The sequence below is a fragment of the Ursus arctos genome, unplaced genomic scaffold (genome assembly GCF_023065955.2).
Source record: "Ursus arctos isolate Adak ecotype North America unplaced genomic scaffold, UrsArc2.0 scaffold_6, whole genome shotgun sequence".
In the NCBI taxonomy this organism is placed as follows: Eukaryota; Metazoa; Chordata; class Mammalia; order Carnivora; family Ursidae; genus Ursus; species Ursus arctos.
In genome coordinates, this window is record NW_026623078.1 from 78040721 (window position 1) to 78062594 (window position 21874).

The 21874-nt window shown below is 37.8% G+C and overlaps 1 protein-coding gene across 16 annotated transcripts in view; it reads left to right on the forward strand.

Annotated features, from left to right (window-relative positions):
• PHF20L1 (PHD finger protein 20 like 1) overlaps positions 1 to 21874 on the forward strand; it is a 79092-nt gene that overhangs the window by 42322 nt on the left and 14896 nt on the right. For all 16 annotated transcript variants that reach the window (XM_057307690.1, XM_057307698.1, XM_057307697.1 and 13 more), the window contains 2 exons: positions 5455 to 5511; positions 6693 to 6800. In XM_057307690.1, the coding sequence (XP_057163673.1) occupies positions 5455 to 5511; positions 6693 to 6800 (165 nt within the window). The remainder of the gene's footprint in view (positions 1 to 5454; positions 5512 to 6692; positions 6801 to 21874) is intronic.

Sequence of the window (21874 nt, forward strand, 5' to 3'; positions counted from 1 at the left end):
TAGGAATTGTTAGAGCTAAAAATAATTACAGGAGTTCTTGGTTTCGAAGCCAGAGAATACTTCGTGGGATCAGAACTTAGGTTTAAGGATTTAATAGAATGTAATATTTAAGAAACACATGGCTTAACTTTAACTGTATACCTTAAATGTACTCCCATATTTGTGGCCAGTATCTCCCAAATTTAAATGTCATCTGTTATAATGTTATTTTGGGAGTCTAATGTGTAAAATCAGCCAATGATACATTTGGCTAGTGGACGATTTTATGATACTGTAACATATGATATGGTTACATTGTTTTATTTGGAAGTTTTATAGAATTTTAACCTCAACCAAAGAGTATACATGATTTTAAAAAAGGTGAATACTAATTTTAAATTCTTCTAGTAAATTACTAATTTGGAGTTAGATGGATGAGAGAAGTCTGACTTGAGCTAGAAATGAAGAAAAATGTAAGACTGCTTCTTGATCTGCAGCGTAGAGCATTAGAAGCTATTGTTTTAATAGCACCTTCCCTAGAGTCACTGTATCTACCAACTCATCAGATGAAGTGTGAAATAGAGCTTGCTCTTTTCTGGTAGTGGCACATACTAAAATAAAATGATTGAAGTAACTTACTTTTTAGATTACTGCCTTTATCTTCTTTCAAAGTAAAAAATGTAATATTAAATGCAGTTTTCTACAGTTTGATTTTACCATTAAAGATTGAAGTTACTTTGTTTCTGTATTTGTTTAAAAAAGTCAAGTGCCCATATCTGAAGATTTATAGGTTTTGAAACATTTGTCATTTTCCAAATCTGATCCATTGCCTTTTGACTCTTTTTCCAAGCCCCTTCTATCCATAGGGTAGTTAATTTTTCTTTTCCCTTTCCCCATAAAACTTCTGAATCACCATTGACTTTTTGAGATATTTTCCTGATGAAGGTCTTCTCCAGTTCTTTAATAATCTGTCGTTTTTTTGTGGTACTGGATATATGAGAAATATGTTAAAGTTACAATAATTTACATCTTTTGGGGAAATTATTTTTAGATGTGCATTTGAAAATATTTGTATTTCTTTAAATATACTGTATATTTCTTTATATTGTATTTTGTATATTGTAAAGAAAATATTGTATTCTCTCTCTCTATATATAGCTGTGTGTATATCTAATAGTAATGTGACTGAAACATAGACCAATATAAGCAGCTATATAATAACTAAGAGTGGTGTTAGATTATATATCCTGAAATGTCGAAGTAGTGATGATTTTGCTTCTAATCAGAGTATTAGCGTAGTCTTTTTTCAGAATTCTAGCATATTTGTGGACATACTGCTATTATGACTGTGGTGTGGTTCTTGGTTCTTCTAATAGTTTAAATGTTTTTGGGGAGAGGGAAGGCACAATATTCTTTCCCCTTTAAGTCTTGGAAATAACTTTGATGAAGTCAAAGTAGTAAGACAGTTTTCTGGAAAAGTGAATGGTAGAGTAGTTCAGATTTGTAAGACGATGAATTTGAGGATCCTCTGTGTGTGAGGAGGGCTGGCAACTAATTGCTTAAATCAAGGAAATGCATGGTTTAAATGTTAATTACTGAAAGTCCATTTATTAGAGGGTTGAACATAGTCACAGAGTTTGAATGTGGTGTGATGGGGATGCTAATTTATTTCTATTACCCCTTTTAATTTTTTTATTTTTGGAGAAAGCAATGGAATTCAGGTCATATTCTAATTGGACACCTTTTTTTTTCAAAAAAAAAAAAAACTGTGTGAGCCTATCTGACTTACATTGAAATTATGAGTGGTTTGCATGCTTTTTTCTCCTACCATTTTTGTTATCTACCTTTTCTCAACTGCTTTGACTTCTTTGTTGGACTTCTGTCTGCTTCCCAAGGAGTCTTCCATGTACAAAGTACTAGGTGTTTTTGTTTCTTCCTGTTTTTTTTTCTTCCTATAATATATGCCTGTTTGCTTGGCTGGTTAGTTGATTTCGGTCTTCATTATAAAAGTAAATTTTGTTACCTTTGAATTTTAAAACATGTGTAGAAAGCGTTATTTACCCCCCCGAACTTGTATCAAAGACATTTTCTGGGGTATTTTTATCAAATTGAAACTCTTGGGGTATTGAGAATGATGAGGATGTTAGTCATGAGCTGTGAAATAGTTTAACAGACTTAGATTTTTATTTTTTATGTGTCGAAGAGATGTGAACATTGATGAGTTTAAAAAATGTGGTAAAGGATTGATGAGATGATGCAAATTATCATATACACCTGTTCTTTAACAGGTTAAAATTTTATTTCTAATTGTAGAGATAACGAGCTTGCACTAATCCTTCTGCATCCTTTTACTGGGAAGCATGCCAACATGATGGTAATCGAGGTGAAGAATATTGCTGCCCCCGTTCCCCAAAGAAATCATTGGTACCCTTGTAAAAATTGATGCCTTTGTTTTCATTTTATTGTTAGAGTGCTTTATCTAACAGAGCCAAACAGTTTTAGGTGAGGATAGAACATTAGTTTTGGTACTATCTGGAAATGTTAGCTTCTTTTCTCATTTATCTGCTGAATATCTGTGTAACAAACACTGAATTGATCTTACCTCTTTATGGAATTAAAAAGATAAGGAAGCTCAGTGTAGGAAAGGGTGAGCCAGTAATAATCACAGAAGCTCTGACTTTTGGACTGCTGGCCTGGGCTGCGGCACTGTGCTAGCCGTTTAAGTAGGTGAGTTTTAGTCCAATGTCTTACCTCAACTTTGCATTTACTTTTTAAAAGGCTTTTGTTTTTAAGTGTTTTTCAATTTTTTTTTTTTCCGGAATTGTCCAAAACAAAACTACAACTAGGGACTCCATAATCTACTTCCACCCCCACACCAAATGTTCATGGCTCCTACAGAGCCTGGGGTTTCCATGGAGAGTCTCAGGGCTAGCCTCGTTTTTAGCCAGGGGAATTATAGAGAGTTAGCTTATTGGAAGGGGCTTGAGAAGTCCCCTGCATTGCTGGGTTTTACGTTGTGTGCGAGCAGATGCCTTTCAGAGATCTCTCTTTACATCGCTCCGTTTGTTTTTATTGTTCATTTTTTTGGTTTTTGCATTATGTATTGGACTATCCTGTAATATTTTGTTTGAAGAAAATGTTCCTTTGATAAAATTTAGTTTAAAAATCGCTATTCAATAAATTGATATCCTCATTCTTTGGTTCCCAAATTCTAGCACATGGTCAAATGAGCATAAGGTAGTGAACTTCTCATAAAACTAAATTTTTTCTCGTGTTAAATTCTCAAATAGGTCTATTGTATTTTTCTATTTAGGTGTGTTTTTAGAAGTCCTGCCATTATTGCAGAGATGAATATTTATTTTAATATCCTTCTCTAAAATGTTGACAACCCTTTGTCCCTCAGTTTTACTTCTGAAATTAATCAATTAAGAAATCTAAAGGTTTGGGAACCACCGGAACACGTGAAAACTGTATCTAGACTTAGTCCTTCCTGAAAGCACTCTGGAAGTGATTATCTCTGTTCTGCTGTGCTGACCTGTGTTCTGGAGCAGCGAGTGGTTCATAAACGTTTTATTTGTCCTCCAAGTACCTGAGGGATCCCACATGGTCCAGTGAGTGAAGGCAGCCCAGTAAGGCAGTTTTCATTTGAATCACCTTGGATTCAGTGCTCCAGAGGGTTGGAGATCTGCAAGGCAATAATCACAATCAAGGGCTGCTTCTGAGCATGTCTGCTACCACTGAAGACTCAGAAGCTCCTTTCTCATTGTTTGTCTTATAACTGCCTCATTATTTTCAGGAGGAACTCATCAAATATGTAGAATTTTCATGGTATGGCAATTAATAGTTAATAAATGGTAATTATTAAAGGAGGTGTTGCGGGGTGCCTGGGTGGCTCAGTAGGTTAAGTGTCTGTCTTTGGCTCAGGTCATGATCCCAGGGTTCTGGGATCAAGCCCCATGTCAGACTCCCTGCTCAGCAGGAAGTCTGTTTCTCCCTCTCTCCGCCTGCTGCTTCTGTGCTCGCGCGCTCTCTCTCTTTCTCTCAAATAAATAAATAAAATCTTTTAAAAAAATAGAAATAAAAAAATAAAGGAAGTGTTGCATTTGTTTAATATTAGTCTTGATAATATGGAAATTTAATTGTATTTCTCTTTGTGCTGATGTTCCTTCCATTTTTTTATTGTGAGAGATTTTTTTGTCAAGGAGACTATCCGTATTCTTAAATTTGAAACTTGTTAGAGCTTTATTAACGTATAATTCAAGTTGAGTTGTATTTTTGTATTTTTATTAAGCTTAAATTATATAAACTATTTGAAGTAAGGTAAATAAAATGCTAGCTTTTTGATTCTGTATTGGAGTGACTTAAAAATCAACAAACCTTGCAAATGGTGATATTAAAGCATAATAGACTGAAATTGTATTTTAAATGCACTGTAATACTTTTCTTAGATTAACCTTAGATACACGTAAGATATTAATATTGAAAACGGTTGAATAAGAGTTGAGAAGCTTGGTTAAATGTGTGTTTGTCAGCTACACCGTTACTGAGGTGTACTGGTTTAAAAATATATTTTGGACTATTAATAATACCCAAATGTCATGAAGGTTGAATATTTTTAATGTGTAAATAAGTTTTTGTATTAGATACAATTAGATAAAGACCCAAATGATTTGTAAAATAATTATATTTTGGTTTTTATCATTACCTAACAACACATTCATGATGGAGTTCAAAGGTACAAGCCTATTTTAGGCAACAGAAATTAAAAATTAGTTTAAAAATTGTATGCACATTGTTGAAAACCAGTATACTTTAATATGAAATTTAATGTTTCATATGGATGACCTGAATAGCATTCATGTTGTCACAGAAGTGGACACATTACATTGGACCTACATTAGGGTGCATTTCAGCATCTGGATTGCCAAGAGCTATGACGTCAGAATAGATCTTTACGGATTGCCCAGTGCATTTATCTAACTTTTTAAATGTTTGGACCTGTATTTATGCTATTTCTAGAAATGGTGTAGTCTTCAATTATTACCATACCACAGAGGAGAAAGTGAAAAAAACAAAACAAAACAAGACAACACTCCGACACTGGTCTAAACATTTTATGTATTTTGACTCACATAATACTAATAACATGAGGTAGAGAGTCATTCCTATTAGGAGGATAAAGAAACTGAAACATAGAGAGATTAAATGATTTGCTCAAGGCCAAATAGCTAATAAACAGTGGAACCAGGATTTTAGTGGGGGTAGTCTGGAAGAACAAAAATCATCCTTAATTTATCAGTCTTTTGAAGTAAGAAATCCCACTTTTTTGGCACTAGTTCAGAAAATAAAATAATGTAGACCTTTAGGAGAAAAGAGTCTTAAGTAGGGTTTTGTGAGGACTTGTAATGTAAAACATTGTCCCATATTTTAAACCTTTTCTGACTAAACTTACCTATTTTCCCCCTAAACCTGCAGGAATATCGAAAACAGAAAAAAAAGTGAAATTGGAAGAAAAAAGCTCAACAGCATTTGGTATGAACAGAAAGTAATCTTTAAGCAAAAGACTATTGGCTTGGCAGTGGGAGGACATAGTCTGTCCCTTACTTTTTACCTGTTAGTGCTCCTTTAGGTGTAAGTGATCATCTGGCTTAGTATTTGTTAGTGTTATTCAGCTCCAGATACATGATTTCTTAAACACATGTCTTATGTGTATTTTTTTGTCAAGGGAGTCTAAGGCTTTCTCTGAGAATTTTGTGGTTTTGAACATCTTTACAGTTGTGGCTGTTTAAAAATAAGCCACCATTTAATATTGTTGAGACTTAGGGAATGGATGATGAATTAAAATAGTCCTTTTTTTTTTTTTTTCAGACTTTCTTCTTTAACCAACTTTATAAAAAAGTTACTAAGTTTTATGCTTTTTTTTTTCTGTCTTCTGTTCTATAAGGATGAAGAGTTTTGTAATAATTGAAAGCTCAATATTCTGTACATTAGCTCACTGGAGCTTGTTTAAATATGTTCGATAAAGTGTAGGTTACATAATTCTGAATTGGAGCAGTAGCTGAGTGTATGTGATGAACCAGTTTGAAATAAAGTACCCTGGGACACGACACTGCTTTAACATCCCTTCATTTTCTTTAAAGTACATATGATTGGGAGAAAAAAGGGTATTTTAAAATTTGGGGGAAAAATATCAGTTTAATGAAATGAGTTTTTTGCTTTGTGTTCTTAGCCTTCATTGTTGTACACACTGGGAAGTATTGGAAGACCGAAGGAATTATTTATGGATTGATTCTATTTTTCCTAAGGAAAAAATTTCATTGCATTCTTTTTTTAAATCTTATATATTTTCTCATTAAATTCTATATGGAAATACTGAGTCTTCTCAGTCAGGTCTTTCTTAAATTATGGAGTGTATTTCTTGCCACATCAGGGAACTGAGTATATTACTCATTTAAGATTTTAACTACTGTCTGTGTTAACTTCAAGGTGTCAGGAGTTGGGATTTCTCAACACTGCTAATGAAGACCCCCTCTTAGAGCCCAATAAGCTAATCAGGAGTTCCAGACTCATGACAGGAACAGTTTAATTGAATCCATCCACTGGGCAGGTGACTGGAATAGCTGATTAAAACATAAATGCTGCTTTTAGGTTAACCACAGAACAACAACTCAGGATCAGTCGTGATTGCTAACTTTGTCACTTGTGTCATTTAGGTAAGAGAAAAGAGAAGGATAAGGAAAGAAAAGAGAAGAAAGACAAAGATCACTACAAACCAAAACAGAAGAAAAAAAAGAAAAAGAAAAAGAAATCCAAGCAGCATGGTAAGTATGCTAAAGTGGTGATTCCTGTTTTTTAAAATTCTCAGATTCTTTCAATTTTTCTGTGTCCTTCTACCAAAGTGAAGATGGGGCAAGATCCCCATGTTGTTGAGAGCTTGAGAAGTCCTTGTAGCTTTTCCTTATCTTGCTGATTTAGAAAGTATGCAACTTTCTTTACTATAGTCTGTAAATTAATCCATCTGTACACTAATTGTTGCAGCCGATTAGAGACTTTTCATTTCCAGCATTGTGGTGGATTGGATACCCCTTGTCAGGTGTGCTTCAGCTACTGAAGGAATTCTTTTCAGTCTAGAATTACAGTCCCTTGAAGTAGCTTTCAAAAATGAGGATGAAATAAAGATATTTTTAGAAGAACTTGAAAAAAAAAAAAGATTTTTCCATCAATACCCTATCTAAAGGATATCCTAATCCTGTACTTGAAGGCTGAAGGAGAATGATGACAAAGGAAGGTTTGAGATGCCAGAAGAAAGGATGAGCAAAGAAAATGTAAATATGTGGATAAGTCTGAACACTGATTATATAAATCATTTTGATTTGTGGGGAAAAACAAAATGGCAGAGAATAAAAATATTTGACAGTAATAATAGCTTGTAAATTGGGAGAGGCATGCTTGTATTTCAGTGTTTTTCAGATCTTGTATTGTTGTTTAAGAGCAAAAGAAATGCATTGCTTTTAGGCTCTAACAAGCTAAATCTGCATTGTAGAATTTCTAACATGAATACTAAAAGAATGGAAGCTTGGGGTATAACTTCCAAAGTAGACAGTAAGAAAATGTAATGAAAAAGCATCCAAAAGAAGGCGATACAAAGAGAAAAACATAGAAAAGTAGAAAAATACAAATTAAAAAATTAGATGGTAGAAATAAATCCAAATATATCTGTAATTATAGTAAGAGATTATCATAATTGATTTTAAAAATCCAGTTATAGGTTATTTTCAAGAGATAAATCTAAATATAAGGATGGAGAGGACAGAGCAATGTTGAAAAGAAAAGCATGGGAAAAAATGTGAGCAAATACAAACCAAAAGGAAAGTTGGAGTAGCTACATTTATATCAAATAAAATAGTCATTAGGGGAATAATCATTCAGAGATAGGCTACTATATAATGATAAAGGGTCAATTCACTTTATAAGTTCCTAGATACAAAATTTAAAAAAAAATTTTTTTTGAGAGAATGTGTATGAGCGGGGGAGGGAAGAGATGGAGAGAAAGAATCCTAAGCAGGCTCCCTGTGGAGCTCCATGTCATGACCCTGAGATCATGACCTGAGCTGAAATCAAGAGTTGTATGCTTAACTGACTGAGCCACCCAGGCACCCCTTAAATGTTATAACTGAATAAATTCACTGTATCTTTCTTAGTTATTAGTAAATTAACAAAACTCAAAAATATTGTGTAAGGATAAGAAAGGTGCCAGCAGCACAGGTGATCTCACAGACCTCTCAAGGACACTGAACCCAGCAGCTACAGAGCAGACCGTTTTCTCAGATGCAAATGTGTTAAAATTGCACAATGCAGCCCTAAGCAAATCTCAACACATTGTAAAGATTGGGATAATGCAGATTATAGTTTCTAACTACAGTATAGTTAAATCAGTATTAAAATGACAAATAGAAAAACCCCTATGTTTGGAAATCAGGCCACACATTTTTAAGTAATTCATAGATCAAAGAACAGTACCAAAGGGAAGGTAAAGATTGATTGATTTGAGAGAGAGAGAAAGAGAGTGTGCACACGTGAGCCAGGAGGAAGGGGCAGAGGGAGAGGGGGAGAGAATCTCAAACAGACTCCACACCCAGTGCAGAGCTCAATGGCTGGGCTCGATCTCGTAACCCTGAGATCATGACCTGAGCCGACACCAAGAGTCGGATGCTTAACCAATTGAACCAGTACCAGAGGGAAGGTAAATAAGATGTTAAGAACATATGAGATGATGAAAATGCATATCAAAACTTGAGAATGTAGTTAAAATACCACTTTTATGAGAAGAATATGTATTGCCATACATATTTATATTAGAAAAGAAGGCTGAAAACCAGCTAAGCCTCAGCTTAAGAAGTTAGAAATGAGGAAGCTCAGGGGCGCCTGGGTGGCTCAGTCGTTAAGCGTCTGCCTTCGGCTCAGGGTGTGATCCTGGAGTTCTGGGATCGAGCCCCACATCGGGCTCCTCTGCTGTGAGCCTGCTTTTTCCTCTCCCACTCCCCCTGCTTGTGTTCCTTCTCTCACTGTCTGTCTCTCTCTCTGTCAAGTAAATAAATAAAATCTTTAAAAAAAAAAATGAGGAAGCTCAAAAAAAGTAGAAGTAAATAATAAACATATGAGTAGAAACTACTGAGCTAAAAAAATACTGGGAAGAAATAAAAAATGCCAAAATTATTTCTTTAGAAAACTAATAAATCAGCAAACGTCTGGAACACTGGTTAAGGAAAAAAGACAAAATGCACAAATAAACAGTATTAGGAACTGAAGAGAATATAACTACAGATGTTCCAGATATAAGAAGAAGAAAAATACAGACAACTTTATGCCAATGAACTTGAGAGGTTAGATGGACATATGGACAATTGCTAGACACCAGACTTATTCAGGAAGAAGGTACAAACCTGAATAGTCTTCAAACCTGAAAGGAAATTTAATTAGTATTTTAAAATCTTGCCACAAAGAAAAAGGCCTGCCCCAAAAAGTTTTTGCTGCCAAATTTTACCAAACACTTGAAAGGAGTAGATTATGCCAAACTTACATAAAGTATTTCAGAATTTAGAAAAAGAGAGAACACTCCTGAGTGGGAAGAATGGTGTCCCTCAAAAATATATGTCCAATTTGCAACCCTTGTACTTGTAAATGTGACTATATAGAAGTGGGATCGTTGCCGATGTGATTAAAAATGAGATCATCTGGGATTTAGAGTGGACCCTAAGGCCGACGGCTGGTAGCTTGGAAGGGAGAGGGTGATTTGGAACCCACAGGGGAGAACGCCGTGTGGGGGGCCCTGGCAGTGATTGGAGTGCTGCATTCCAAGCCAAGGCACTCATGCCACCAGACACTGCAAAAGGCAAGGAAGGATTTGCCTCTTGAGACTTGCCCTGTTGACGCCTAACTTTGTACTTGTGGCCTTCAGAACTATGAGGGAGTAAACTCCTGTCGTTCTCATCCACCAGCTGTGTGTGATTTGTTGGGGCAGCCCTAGGAAGCGAGTGCAACTCCAGAGTCCTTTCAGATTATTTAAATAACTTTGCTCAAAATCAGAAGAGAACAGTATGGGAAAGGACAGTCATAGGCTTTTCTCATTTATGGGTATCGATATAGAACCCATAAATAAGTGTTACGGAATTAAATCCAGCAGGGTTGGAATGCAAACTTGGTTTGACATCAGAAAATCAGGGGTCCCTGGCTGGCTCAGTCAGGAGAGCAGGCAACTCTTGATCTTGAGTTTGAGCCCCACGTTGAGGGTAGAGTTTTCTTTTTCTTTTTCTTTTTTTTTAAAGATTTTATTTATTTATTCGACAGTGTTAGAGACAGCCAGCGAGAGAGGGAACACAAGCAGGGGGAGTGGGAGAGGAAGAAGCAGGCTCATAGCGGAGGAGCCTGATGCGGGGCTCGATCCCATAACGCCGGGATCACGCCCTGAGCCGAAGGTAGACGCTTAACCGCTGTGCCACCCAGGCGCCCCAAGGGTAGAGTTTTCTTAATTAAAAAAATGTTTTTTAAAATTTTGAAAATTCAGTGAAACTCACCACAGTAACAGATGAAGGACAGTAAACATTACTATCTTTATATATGTACAAAAACCATTTGATACATCCATATTTCCTTACGTTTAGAAAAAAAAACATTATGACTAGCTGATTGTAAAACCTTATTTAGAAACATTAAAGAAGGATTAAAGCATGGGAGATAATTCATGTTCACTGGTTAGTAGAGTCAGTATTGAAAAGATGCCACTTCATGCTAAGTAAATGTGTAGATTCAATGCTGATTCTACAACTTACAGTGGAAGAGAAGAAGCCAAAAATAATGCAAACTTAAAGAATAAAGAGAATTACTATTCAGCTATAAGGCAATGAGACATTTGGAGAATAGACGTATTGGTGGAGGACAGGATAGTCCAAAGCATATACATATATCAGAACTTGGTTTATACACAGCTGGCATTCTTTGATTAGCAGATAAAGGATAAACCTTTTAGTAATTAGTATAAGAAATTTATAATCCATGTGGTGAAGAAAAAAAATGAAATTGGATTCCTACTTTACACCATATGCCATCATCAATTCCAGGTTGATTAATGATGAAATGTGTGAAAGACAAAAACTGTGAAACTTTGAAAGACAATATAGGAAAACATCTTTATGATCTTGGGTCAGGGAAGGATTACTTTTTTTTTTTTTTTTTTTTTTTTTAAGATTTTATTTATTCATTTGACAGAGAGACAGCCAGTGAGAGAGGGAACACAAGCAGGGGGAGTGGGAGAGGAAGAAGCAGGCTCCCAGCGAGGAGCCTGATGCGGGACTCGATCCCAGAACGCCGGGATCACACCCTGAGCCGAAGGCAGATGCTTAACGACTGAGCCACCCAGGCGCCCTTGGAGTAGCTATATTTCTATCACAAAATAGACTTTAAAACAGACAGTAATAAGAAGCAAAGTTAGGTGCCACATAGTGATAAAGGGGTCATTCCAACAAAAGGATATAACATTCATAAATATCTGTGCACCATATATATATATATGTACCTAAATATAAAAAGCATATATATATATGTATATATATATATATATACATATACATATATATTTATATATATAAATATGTGCCAAATATAAAAAGCAAATGTTGCCTGATCTAAAGGGAGATGTACCCATCAATACAATAATAGTAGGGGATTTTAACATCCCACTTACATCAATGAGTAGACCATCCAGCCAGAAAATCAACAAGGAAACCAACTTAACATGTTAGACCAGATGGGCTTAACAGATATATTAGAACATTCCATCCTAAAGGAGAAGAATATCCATTCTTGTCAAGTGTACATAGAACATTTTCCATGTTAGATCATGTTAGGCCACAAAACAAATCTTAATAAATTTAAGGGGATTGAAATCCTCTTGAATCTCTTTTATGACCACAATAAATAATATGAAACCAGAAATTACGTGGAGAAAACTGGGAACTTTATGAGTATGTGGAGATTAAACCACATGCTACTGAATAATCAGTGGGTCAAAGAAGAAGTCAAGAGAAACAAAATGCCTTGAGACAAACAAAAATGGAAATATGCCAGAATTTGTGGGATGCAGCAAAAGCAGTTGTAAGAGAGGAGTTCCTAGGTATAAATGCCTACCTCAAGAAACAAGAAAAGTCTCAACTGTTCATCTCAAGGAAATAGAAATAGGAGAACAAACAAAGCCCAAAGTTAGTAGAAGGAAGGAAATAATAAAGATTAGAGCAGAAATAAATGAAATAGAGCTTAAAAAGACAGTAGAGAAGATCAATGAAACTAAGAACTGATTCTTTGAAAAAGTGAACAAAATTTATAAGCCTTGTAGAAGTGGATTGGATAAATAGAAAAGTCATTACATGTGTTTCTATTTTATGTTGGGGAAGTTAGTATATGTTCAGCTAAAATATTGTTTTTTTGTGGGGGGTATCTTTTTAGGGATTTTGGAATTACTTAATAAAAGAAAGATGATAACAAAAAAAAATTGATAAGCCTTTAGCTAGACTTACCAAGAAAACAAAATAAATAGAATGAGACAGGAGATGTTACAACTGATATCACAGAAATGCAAAGAATCCAAAGGCACTACTATGAGCAGTTATATGCCAACAAATTGGACAATCTAGAAGGAATGGATGAATTTCTAGAAACATACAAACTACCAAAGCTAAATCATGAAAATAGAGTTAAATAAGTAGAAAATCTAAACTTACTAATTGCTAGTAAGGAGATTGAATCAGTAATCAGAAATCTCCCAACAAAGAAAATTCCAGGACCAGACAGCCTCACTGGTGAATTCTATGAGATATTCAAAGAAGAATTAATACCACACACTTCTCTCAAACTCTTGCAAACTCTTATACTCTTCCAAAAAACAGAAGAGGAAGAAACTCTTCCAAATTCATTTTATGAGGCCAGCATTACCCTGATAATACCAAACTGGACGAGGGCACTGTAAGAAAAGAAAATTATAGGCTGCTATCCCTGATGAACATTGATGGCAAAAATCCTCAACTAGGGGTGCCTGGGTGGCTCAGTCGTTAAGCATCTGCCTTCGGCTCAGGGTGTGATCCCGGCGTTCTGGGATCGAGCCCCACGTCAGGCTCCTCCGCTATGAGCCTGCTTCTTCCTCTCCCACTCCCCCTGCTTATGTTCCCTCTCTCGCTGGCTGTCTGTCTCTCTCTCTGTTGAATGAATGAATAAAATCTTTAAAAAAAAAAAATCCTCAACTAAATATTAGCAAACCAAACTCAGTAATATACTGAAAGGATCATATACCATGATGAAGTGGGATTTATTCCTGGGGATACAAAGATGGTTCAACATCTGCAAGTAAGTCAGTGTGTTATACTACGATTAACAAAATAAAGGATAAAAATCATATCATCTCAATAGATGCAGAAAAAGCATTTGACAGAATTTAACATTTATTTATGATAAAAACTCTGAGCAAAGCAGGTAAGAGAGAATGTGAGTCAACATAATAAAGGTCCATATAAGACAAACGCGCAGCTTACATTATATTCAGTGGTGGGAAGATGAAAGCCTCTGCTCTAACATCAGGCACAAGAAAAAGATGCCCACTCTTGCCACTTTTATTCAACATAGTTTTGGAAGTCCTAACCAGAGCAATTAGGCAAGGGAGAAAAAAAAAAAGGTCTCCAAATTGGAAAGGAAGAAATAAAACTGTCACTATTTGCAGATAACATGATATTATGTACAGAAAACTCTAAGGACTCTATCAAAAAACTATTAGAACTTGTAAATAAATTCAGTGAAGTTGCAGGATACAAAATCAATACAGAAAAATCTTGCATTTCTATACACTAAATAAAAAACTACCGGAAAGAGAAGTCAAAAAAACAATCCCATGTACGATTGTATCAAAAAGAATAAAATACCTAGGAATAAACTTAACCAAGGAAGTGAAAGACCTTTATTTTAAAAAACTATGAGATGTTAAAGAAATTGAAGAAGATGCAAATAAATGAAAAGATATTCTATGCTCATGGCCTGGGAGAATCAGTATTGTTAAAATGCCCTTACTACCCCAAACAATCTACAGATTCATTGCGATTCCAATCAAAATTCCAAGACATTTTTCAAAGAAATGGAATAAATATTCCTAAAATTTGTATGGAATCACAAAAAACCCTAAGTAGCCAAAACAACCTTGGGAGGAACAAAACTGGAGGCATTGCACTTTCTGGTTTCAATACTATACTATAAACCTACAATAATTAAGCATATTATGGTATTAGCATAAAAACAGATACATAGATCAAAGGAAGATAATAGCCCAGAAATAAACTCTCATATATATGGTGAATTAATTTATGACAGTGGAGCCAAGAATATACAATGGGGAAAGGGGAGTCTCTTCAGTAAGTAGTGCTGCAGACTAGATAGCCATATGTAGGAGCTGAAACTTGAACACTGTCTTATACCAAACAAAAATTAAAGTACATTAAAGACTTGAACAGAAGACCCCAAACCATACAACTCCTAGAAGAAAACATAGTTGATAATCTCCTTGCCATGTCTTGGTGATGATTTTTAAAATCTGATACCAAAAACAACAAAACAAAAATAAATAAGCAGAAATACATCATATTGAAAAGTTTCTGCACTGCACCATCAAAAAAATGAAAAGGTAGCCTACTGAATGGGAGAAAATATTTGTAAATCATTTGATAAGGAGCTAATATCCAAAATATATATAAAACTCCTATAACTCAATAGCAAAAACACAACTTGATTAAAAAACAGGCAGAAGATCAAAATAGACATTTCTCTGGAAAAGACATATAGATGGCCAAAAGGTACATAAAAAGATGCTTGACATCATCATCAGAAAGATGCAGATCAAGACCCCAATAAGAGATCAGCTCATACCCGTTAGAATGGCTGTTGTCAAAAGACAGCCAGTGCTGGTGAGGATGTGGAGAAAACGGAACCATTCTGCACTTGGTGGAAATGCAGGTTGGTGCAGCCACTGTGGAAAATGATATGGAGGTTCCTCAAAACATTAAAAATGGAAATACCATATCCAGCAATTCTACCATGTGATATTTGTCCAAAGAAAACAAAAACACTAATTTGAAGAGATAATTCACCCCCATATTCATTGTAGTGTTATTCACAATAACCAAGATAGGGAAATAACTTAAGTGTCCACTGATGGATGAATGGATAAAGGGATTGTGTGTACACAGACACGCACACACACACAGTGGAGTGTTCGTCACAATAAAGAATGAAATCTTGCCATTTGTGACAACGGGGATGGACCTGGAGGGCATCATGCTATGTGAAATAAGTCAGAGAAAGACAAATACCATATCATCTCAGTTATATGTGGAAAATTAAGGAAAAAAAGAAGCAGCTCATAGATAAAGAGAACAGAATATTGGTTGCCAAAAGCAGGGGGTTGGGGTAGGAGAAGTGGGTGAAGAGGAGCAAAAGACAAAAAGAAAAAAAATTAAAAAAAAAGAAATTCCCTTACAAGGAAAAAAAAAAAGAAAACGTTATAAAGAGGGTGAAAAGACAGCACAAACCATCAGAAAATACTGCAACACTTGTTCCTGACAAAGGATTAGTATTCAGAATCTGTTTGAACTTACAAGTCAAAAATTGAAAGAAAAATATCCTAATATGAAAATGGGCAAAATATTTTAACAGGTATTTCACAGCATTGGAAATCTTAAAGTGATAGGATGAATTGGACATGATGTCCATTCTTATGAGAAGCAGCATTAATGTAATTTTTAAGACCTAGTGGGATCTATTTCCTAGCTGCGGTCTGCTCAAAAGTTATAAGGTGGATGGTATCAGATGTTGCTGAGGCGGTGGAGACACGGTATCGACTACTGTGGAAAACAGCCACTGGCAAGTTGTGCCCACCATGTGACTTAAAATTCCTAACTAAGCTTTCATGACCTATCAGGAGGCATTTACGTGAATGCCCATGGCAGCACTGGCAGCAGCCCGGATGTCCATCAGAAGTCACACATCCATTCCATGGAATCCGTATCACTATGTAAATAAATGAACTATAGCCACAGGAATCTCAGGAACAAAATGACAAGCTAAAAATCACTGAAGAAAACATGTAATATGATTTTATATATGTAAAGATCAAAAAGTTGTAATATGAAACTATGGGAACACAGCGACAGCATAAAGTAGCAAAAAGTAGCAAAAGCATAAAGAACAGCAAGAGGATGGTGAGCAGAAATTCAGGACAGTGGTAACTTCTGAGGTGGGGAATTTATCATTTCAAATTGGAAAATGGTACAATGGGACCTTCGAAAGTGATGACAGTGTTCTCTTAAACTACGTGACAGGCACCTAAGTATTTTGTGGTATCGACTGATATGCTTTATGGCATACCTGGGTTTTTTTCATATTCATTACATGCTTTTAAAAAACAGTTTTATTATTTTTTTTTATTTTAAAAAGATTTTATTTGTTAGAGCGCACAAGCAAGGGAAGAGGCAGGCAGAGGGAGAAGCAGACTCCCTGCTGATCTGGGAGCTTGATGCGAGACTTGATCCCAGGACCCTGATGCAGGGCTCCATCCCAGCACCCTGGGATCATGACCTGAGCCGAAGGCAGACGCTTAACCGACTGAGCCACCCAAGCATCCCTAAAAATCAGTTTTAAAAACTATAAAGCCAACTGGGAAATTTCAGAGTCAGTAATTGATGGTAAATTCTTCAGATTTTTAACTCTCTAGCTCGGCCCCAAATCATATCTGATTGTTTCTCCATTCTCTCTCTCTAAAGCTGCCAGAGTACATTTGAAGATGTGGGGTCAGACGGGATTGAAAAGCTTAAAACTACTTTCCAGAGAGTGTCTTGAACATATCTGTGCACTCCTGTGCCTGCACTGCCCCTCTTCCGTTCTCCCCTCACCCCTTCCCTTCACATACAGCCCCGTGGGACCCAGACTCCAAAGAACCTAAAGTCAGGAAATTCTGGAACGTCGTAAACAAAAAACCATTAATCACAAATGCATTTGATTTGTGAACACCCTCCTGTGAGGGTGTATCGTAATGCAGACTTGAGAAGCTTCTAACAGCTGGTAAAACTGCCAGGTGAACTCCCAAGTGACCAGAGGCCGAGGGGATTCAGTGGACTTTGTACTGCAGCGGGGATAGCTAGGACTGGGGGCAGGAAGGGCGGGCTGTTCAAGGCCCCATCAGCAAGTAGGTCTATTCGGGACTCACCGGTAGACACAGAATCGAAGCGTGCTAAGATCCGTTGAAAGCAGTGGGGGGGGGGGGAGGGGGTATAACAGGGAGGGGCTGCCCAAGAACAAATGAGGAGCAGGCCACACTTGGTGGCACGGTGAGAGAGCCTTGAGGAGAATGCAGGAGCTGGTGGTGACTTGGAAGAAAGAGGGTGATCTGCATTAGCAAGACTGAGAAAAAAAGTTGCAAAGAAAACTGGCGCCTCAGAGTTGTGTTCCGCAGTTACGGAGTTACGCTAACCCTACTTGTAAAGAGCCGTTGATCCTTTAAAACATGTCAATATATTTTTATTTTTTAATTGAAAAGAACTTTATATGTTGTTTACATTTTAAAATCAGACCTATAAATGAAAATCTTAACTTTGTAAATAGAATCCTAGCAAATACTTAAAGATGCACAGAAGCATTGCTTTTTATACACAGCAGGTGTGGAGCTGGGTAATCACAGACATCTTTGCAATTAATTATTACATTTGAGAATTTATTCTGGGTTATTTACATTCATTTTGGAAGTGACACTCTTCTCCAGGTTAAATTAGAAGAGGGGTCTTTAAGCTGGAAATAGGGGGTTTTAAATAACTTTAAAATTTTAAAGACATTTTAATTTTAAAACATTCACATTATTCCTACTTGAGGTTCCTAATATAATATGCATTTTATTCTACAGTTACTACCACCAGAGAGTTTTAAAAATTCATTCTTAACACTGAATGTTATTTTGCATATCCTGCTGGTGCTTATTATGTACCAGACATGCTGTAGGCATTTTATATACAGTGGTTTATTTCATCCTCACATTAACTAATGCTTTACAGTAGAGCCTCTTATACCCATTTTAGAAACCATGAACTGAAATAGAGTTGTCCAAGCTTGTGTGGCTATTGAGTGGTGAAAAGCAGATTCAAACCCAGGCAGTTTGGCTTCAGTCTTAATTTTAACTTTAACCATCATGCTATGTTGTTTGTTACTTCCTGGGCCTTAGAGAGTGTTTGCTAGACTGTGCATTCTTCCCTCTAGCAGGTTTTACTTGTCTTTGCTGGCGTAGTAAGTTCTTAGGGTTGTTGATACGAGAAATCGCCATGTTGGGATTTAAGAGTGACATCTTGCCAGTTTTTACCTTTGTCACTTTGAGCCAGTCGCTTCATCTCTTTGTCTTTCCTGTATCTGTAAATATGAAAAAACCGAAGTCATGCAGAGATTTAAAAGAACTAGAGTGAGAAATGCAAGGAGAATCTAGAACATTGTGCTGTGAAAACAGAGACTCCCTTCCGGGAGCTTGTAGGCAAGCCTTATCAGCATATTGTAAGAGCGATAAGAAGCATGCGCAGATACCTACTGGTAAGATACTGGTGATAGAAAATAAGTTCTGTCTATAGTCTAGAGAAGCTGGAGTGATCAGGGACAGGGGCTTTATATGGAAGATTACAGCTGATCTAACCCTGAAGCCAGCAGTGGACCTTTATTCACAGTAGCCAGAGGGGGCTGGCATGGGGAATGCAGGTGTGGTGTAGAGTGCTAAGAAGTTCTGTTTAGTCACTAATACCACGTAGAGAGATTATGTATCAGCCTGTTTAATTTGTAACACCAAACTGAGATTTCTGCCATTATTCTTACACTCAGGCTGTACTTCTGCATTTACTTTGCTGAGAGGGCAATATAACATGTCATCGATAAAAGGGCAGCTTTCAAAGCTGAGCGTTGGGTTCAAATCTTCACTGCAGGGGCGCCTGGGCGTGATCCTGGCGTTCTGGGGTCGAGCCCCGCATCAGGCTCCTCGCTGAGAGCCTGCTTCTTCCTCTCCCACTCCCCCTGCTTGTGTTCCCTCTCTCGCTGGCTCTCTCTCTCTCTCTGTCAAATAAATAACATCTTAAAAAAAAAAAAAAATCTTCACTGCAAAGCTTATAGCTTGGGTGTCCTTCGGTGAGTTATTTAAATTATATAAATATCAGTTTCCTCGCGTCTGAAATGGTAATAATAGTTTCTGCTATGTAGCTTTATTTTTGGGATTCAGTCAGGTAATTGTTGTAAAGTACTTAGCACAGTGCCAGCTAGCATTCAGCAAATGCCCTTTCCTCTCCTATGCCCAAGTAACAGGGCCTGGGCAAGCTGTGTAGAGACTGTGGGGCCAGGAGAGGCACAGTGGCCCCATGCTCCTCCAGGATCGCTCTGCAGTGTCACAGCATCTGCAGCATCTGGGAGGGTCCCTGCTCCTGACCTGCTGGTGCCGAGGCCCAGGAATCTGCTTTAACAAGCGTTCCCATTTGCGTATACATGAAACATTGAAATCTGCTGGTAACACTTTTTGGTTAAGAGTAAGGCTCTGTAGTCAGGCTCTTCTGGGTTTGAAGGCTGGCTTTGCAAAGATAGCTATGTCTTCTTGGGCAATGTAACCTTTTCTGTCTGTTCTTCCTTGTAAAATGGCACAGCAGTTGTAGCTTCCTGATTGTATTAACTGTGAGGATTGAGAGTTAGTACACATAAAGCACTTAGAATCGTGTTTGGCACACAGGGGGTACCCAATAAATGTGGCTGTGCTTATGTACGGTGAGTGCTACGTTAGCGTCCAGCTGCTGCTGTCACAGAATACTACATATCAGTGACTATTTTTACTATCTTGAGGTTCTGAAAGTCACAAGTCAAAAATGGGTCTCGGTGGGCTGAAACGAAGGTGTCAGCAGGACTGCGTTCCTTTTGGGAGGCTCTAGGGGAGAATCCATTTTCTTGCCTTTCCCAGCTTCTAGAGGCTTTTGCGAGTCTAGGCTCTTGTCCTCCTAACCGTCTTCAAAGCCAGCAATGGCCACTCAAGTCTTTCTCACTTCACATTGCTCCAATACTGACTCTTCTGCTTTTCTTTTGCCCCTTTAGGGACTCTTGTGAGTACATCAGGCCCACCCAGATAATCCAGGATAATATTGAGGTCAACTGATTAGCAATCTTAATTCCCCTTTGCTACAGAACCTAACGCGTTCACAGGTTCTGAGGATTAGGATGTGGACACCTTTGGGGACCATTGTTTTGTCCACCACAACTACTGACTTTAGATGGATACTCAGTGCATACCAGCATTGGTACTGCTCTTCTCCTGGAAACTTGCTTTCGTACTCTTTTCCTCACCTCTTCCAGTCTGTTCCACCTCTTTCTGTTCCCTAACCTGCCTCAGGCATCCTTTGTCTCATACTCAGTTGAGGAAATAGAAGCCACCAGATGAGAACTTGCTCATCTGTCCACAGCTGTGTGCTTAGCTATGTAGATCCATCTTCTGCTGCTTTGCCTCTGTAATAATGGAGGCAGTTGTCTGTCTTTCTGTTCTTAAAATCCTGGCACTTGTCACCCCACCTCCCCTCATCTTTAGATTTTTGTAGACGATGCGTAGGATCTCCCATCTTTAAAAAGCCTTTGTCTGGGGGCGCCTATGTGGCTCAGTCCGTTAAGTGTCCTGCTGTTGGTTTCAGATCAGGTCATGATCTCAGGGTCCTGGGATTGAGCCCCGAGTGGGGCCCCGCACTCAGTGGGGACTCTGCCTCTTCCTTTCCCAACTCCTGTGCGCCTCCCCTCACTGTGCTCTCTCTCTCTCTCTCTTTCTCTCTCTCTAAAATAAAATCTTTAAAATAATAAATAAGTAAACATCCTCCTCCGGACTCACATTCCTTCTCTGGTTTCTCCTCCTCCCTCTTACTCTTTAGCTCCCTCTCAGAGCCCCTCTTTCCGCCTCTCGGTAGGTCAAGCAGAAGCCTGGAAACCGCCCTTCTGACGCCAGGCCAGCCCCGCACCCGCAGTCTACAGATCTGCAGGTCCCTGCATCTGCCTGTCAGTCTTCATGCCAGCTGCCCTCCGCCCAGGCCAGGCCATGGCTCCTCCTGCCTGCGCCTCCCTGCACCCTTCCTCATTCCATAGCTCCAGTGTGCTTTGAAAACCAGAATCAGGCTTGGGTCACGCATTTTTTTTGCTGCATTTAGGATAAAACTCAAAAATAAGAACGTCTTAAACTGGACCTGCTGCTGCCACCCTAGGCTCGTTTCTTCTGTCTCTCCCTCACTGTGCTGTAGCCACAGTCTCAGATTGTCAGATGCGCCAGGCTCTCTTCTGCTCCAGAGCCTTCCCAGGGCCCTGAATCCTGCCCTCTCCTGTCTGTCCCTCTCATCACACCCTACTCTCCTGGAGGCTGCAGCAGGCTGCTCCCTGTCCTCTGTCTGCATGACTCATGCTGAGCTGAGGAAGACAGGGCTTGAATCAATAGTTTCTTTCAGGACCACTCAATTTCATTCAGACATTTTTTGCTAAAAAATGTATCAAATGAATTGTCGGTGTAATAGTTGACATGCTACACATTATGAGCACCTTTTTACAAATTGCAAAAACAAAAAATTAATTTCCATCTTGCACATCTTACTGTAAACATAGCTGTGATTATAATGGAGAAAAACTGTAAAAATAATCCTTTTTCACTTCTCGACTGGCTAACACGAGTTTTTGGTACCAGCTAGAACATTGGTGTGTGTGTACTGCCTGGGGTACAGTTCCCAGGTGCTCTTGCCCAGCCCACTTTATCAGATAAACCATGACCTAGCTGTTTGTGGATAAG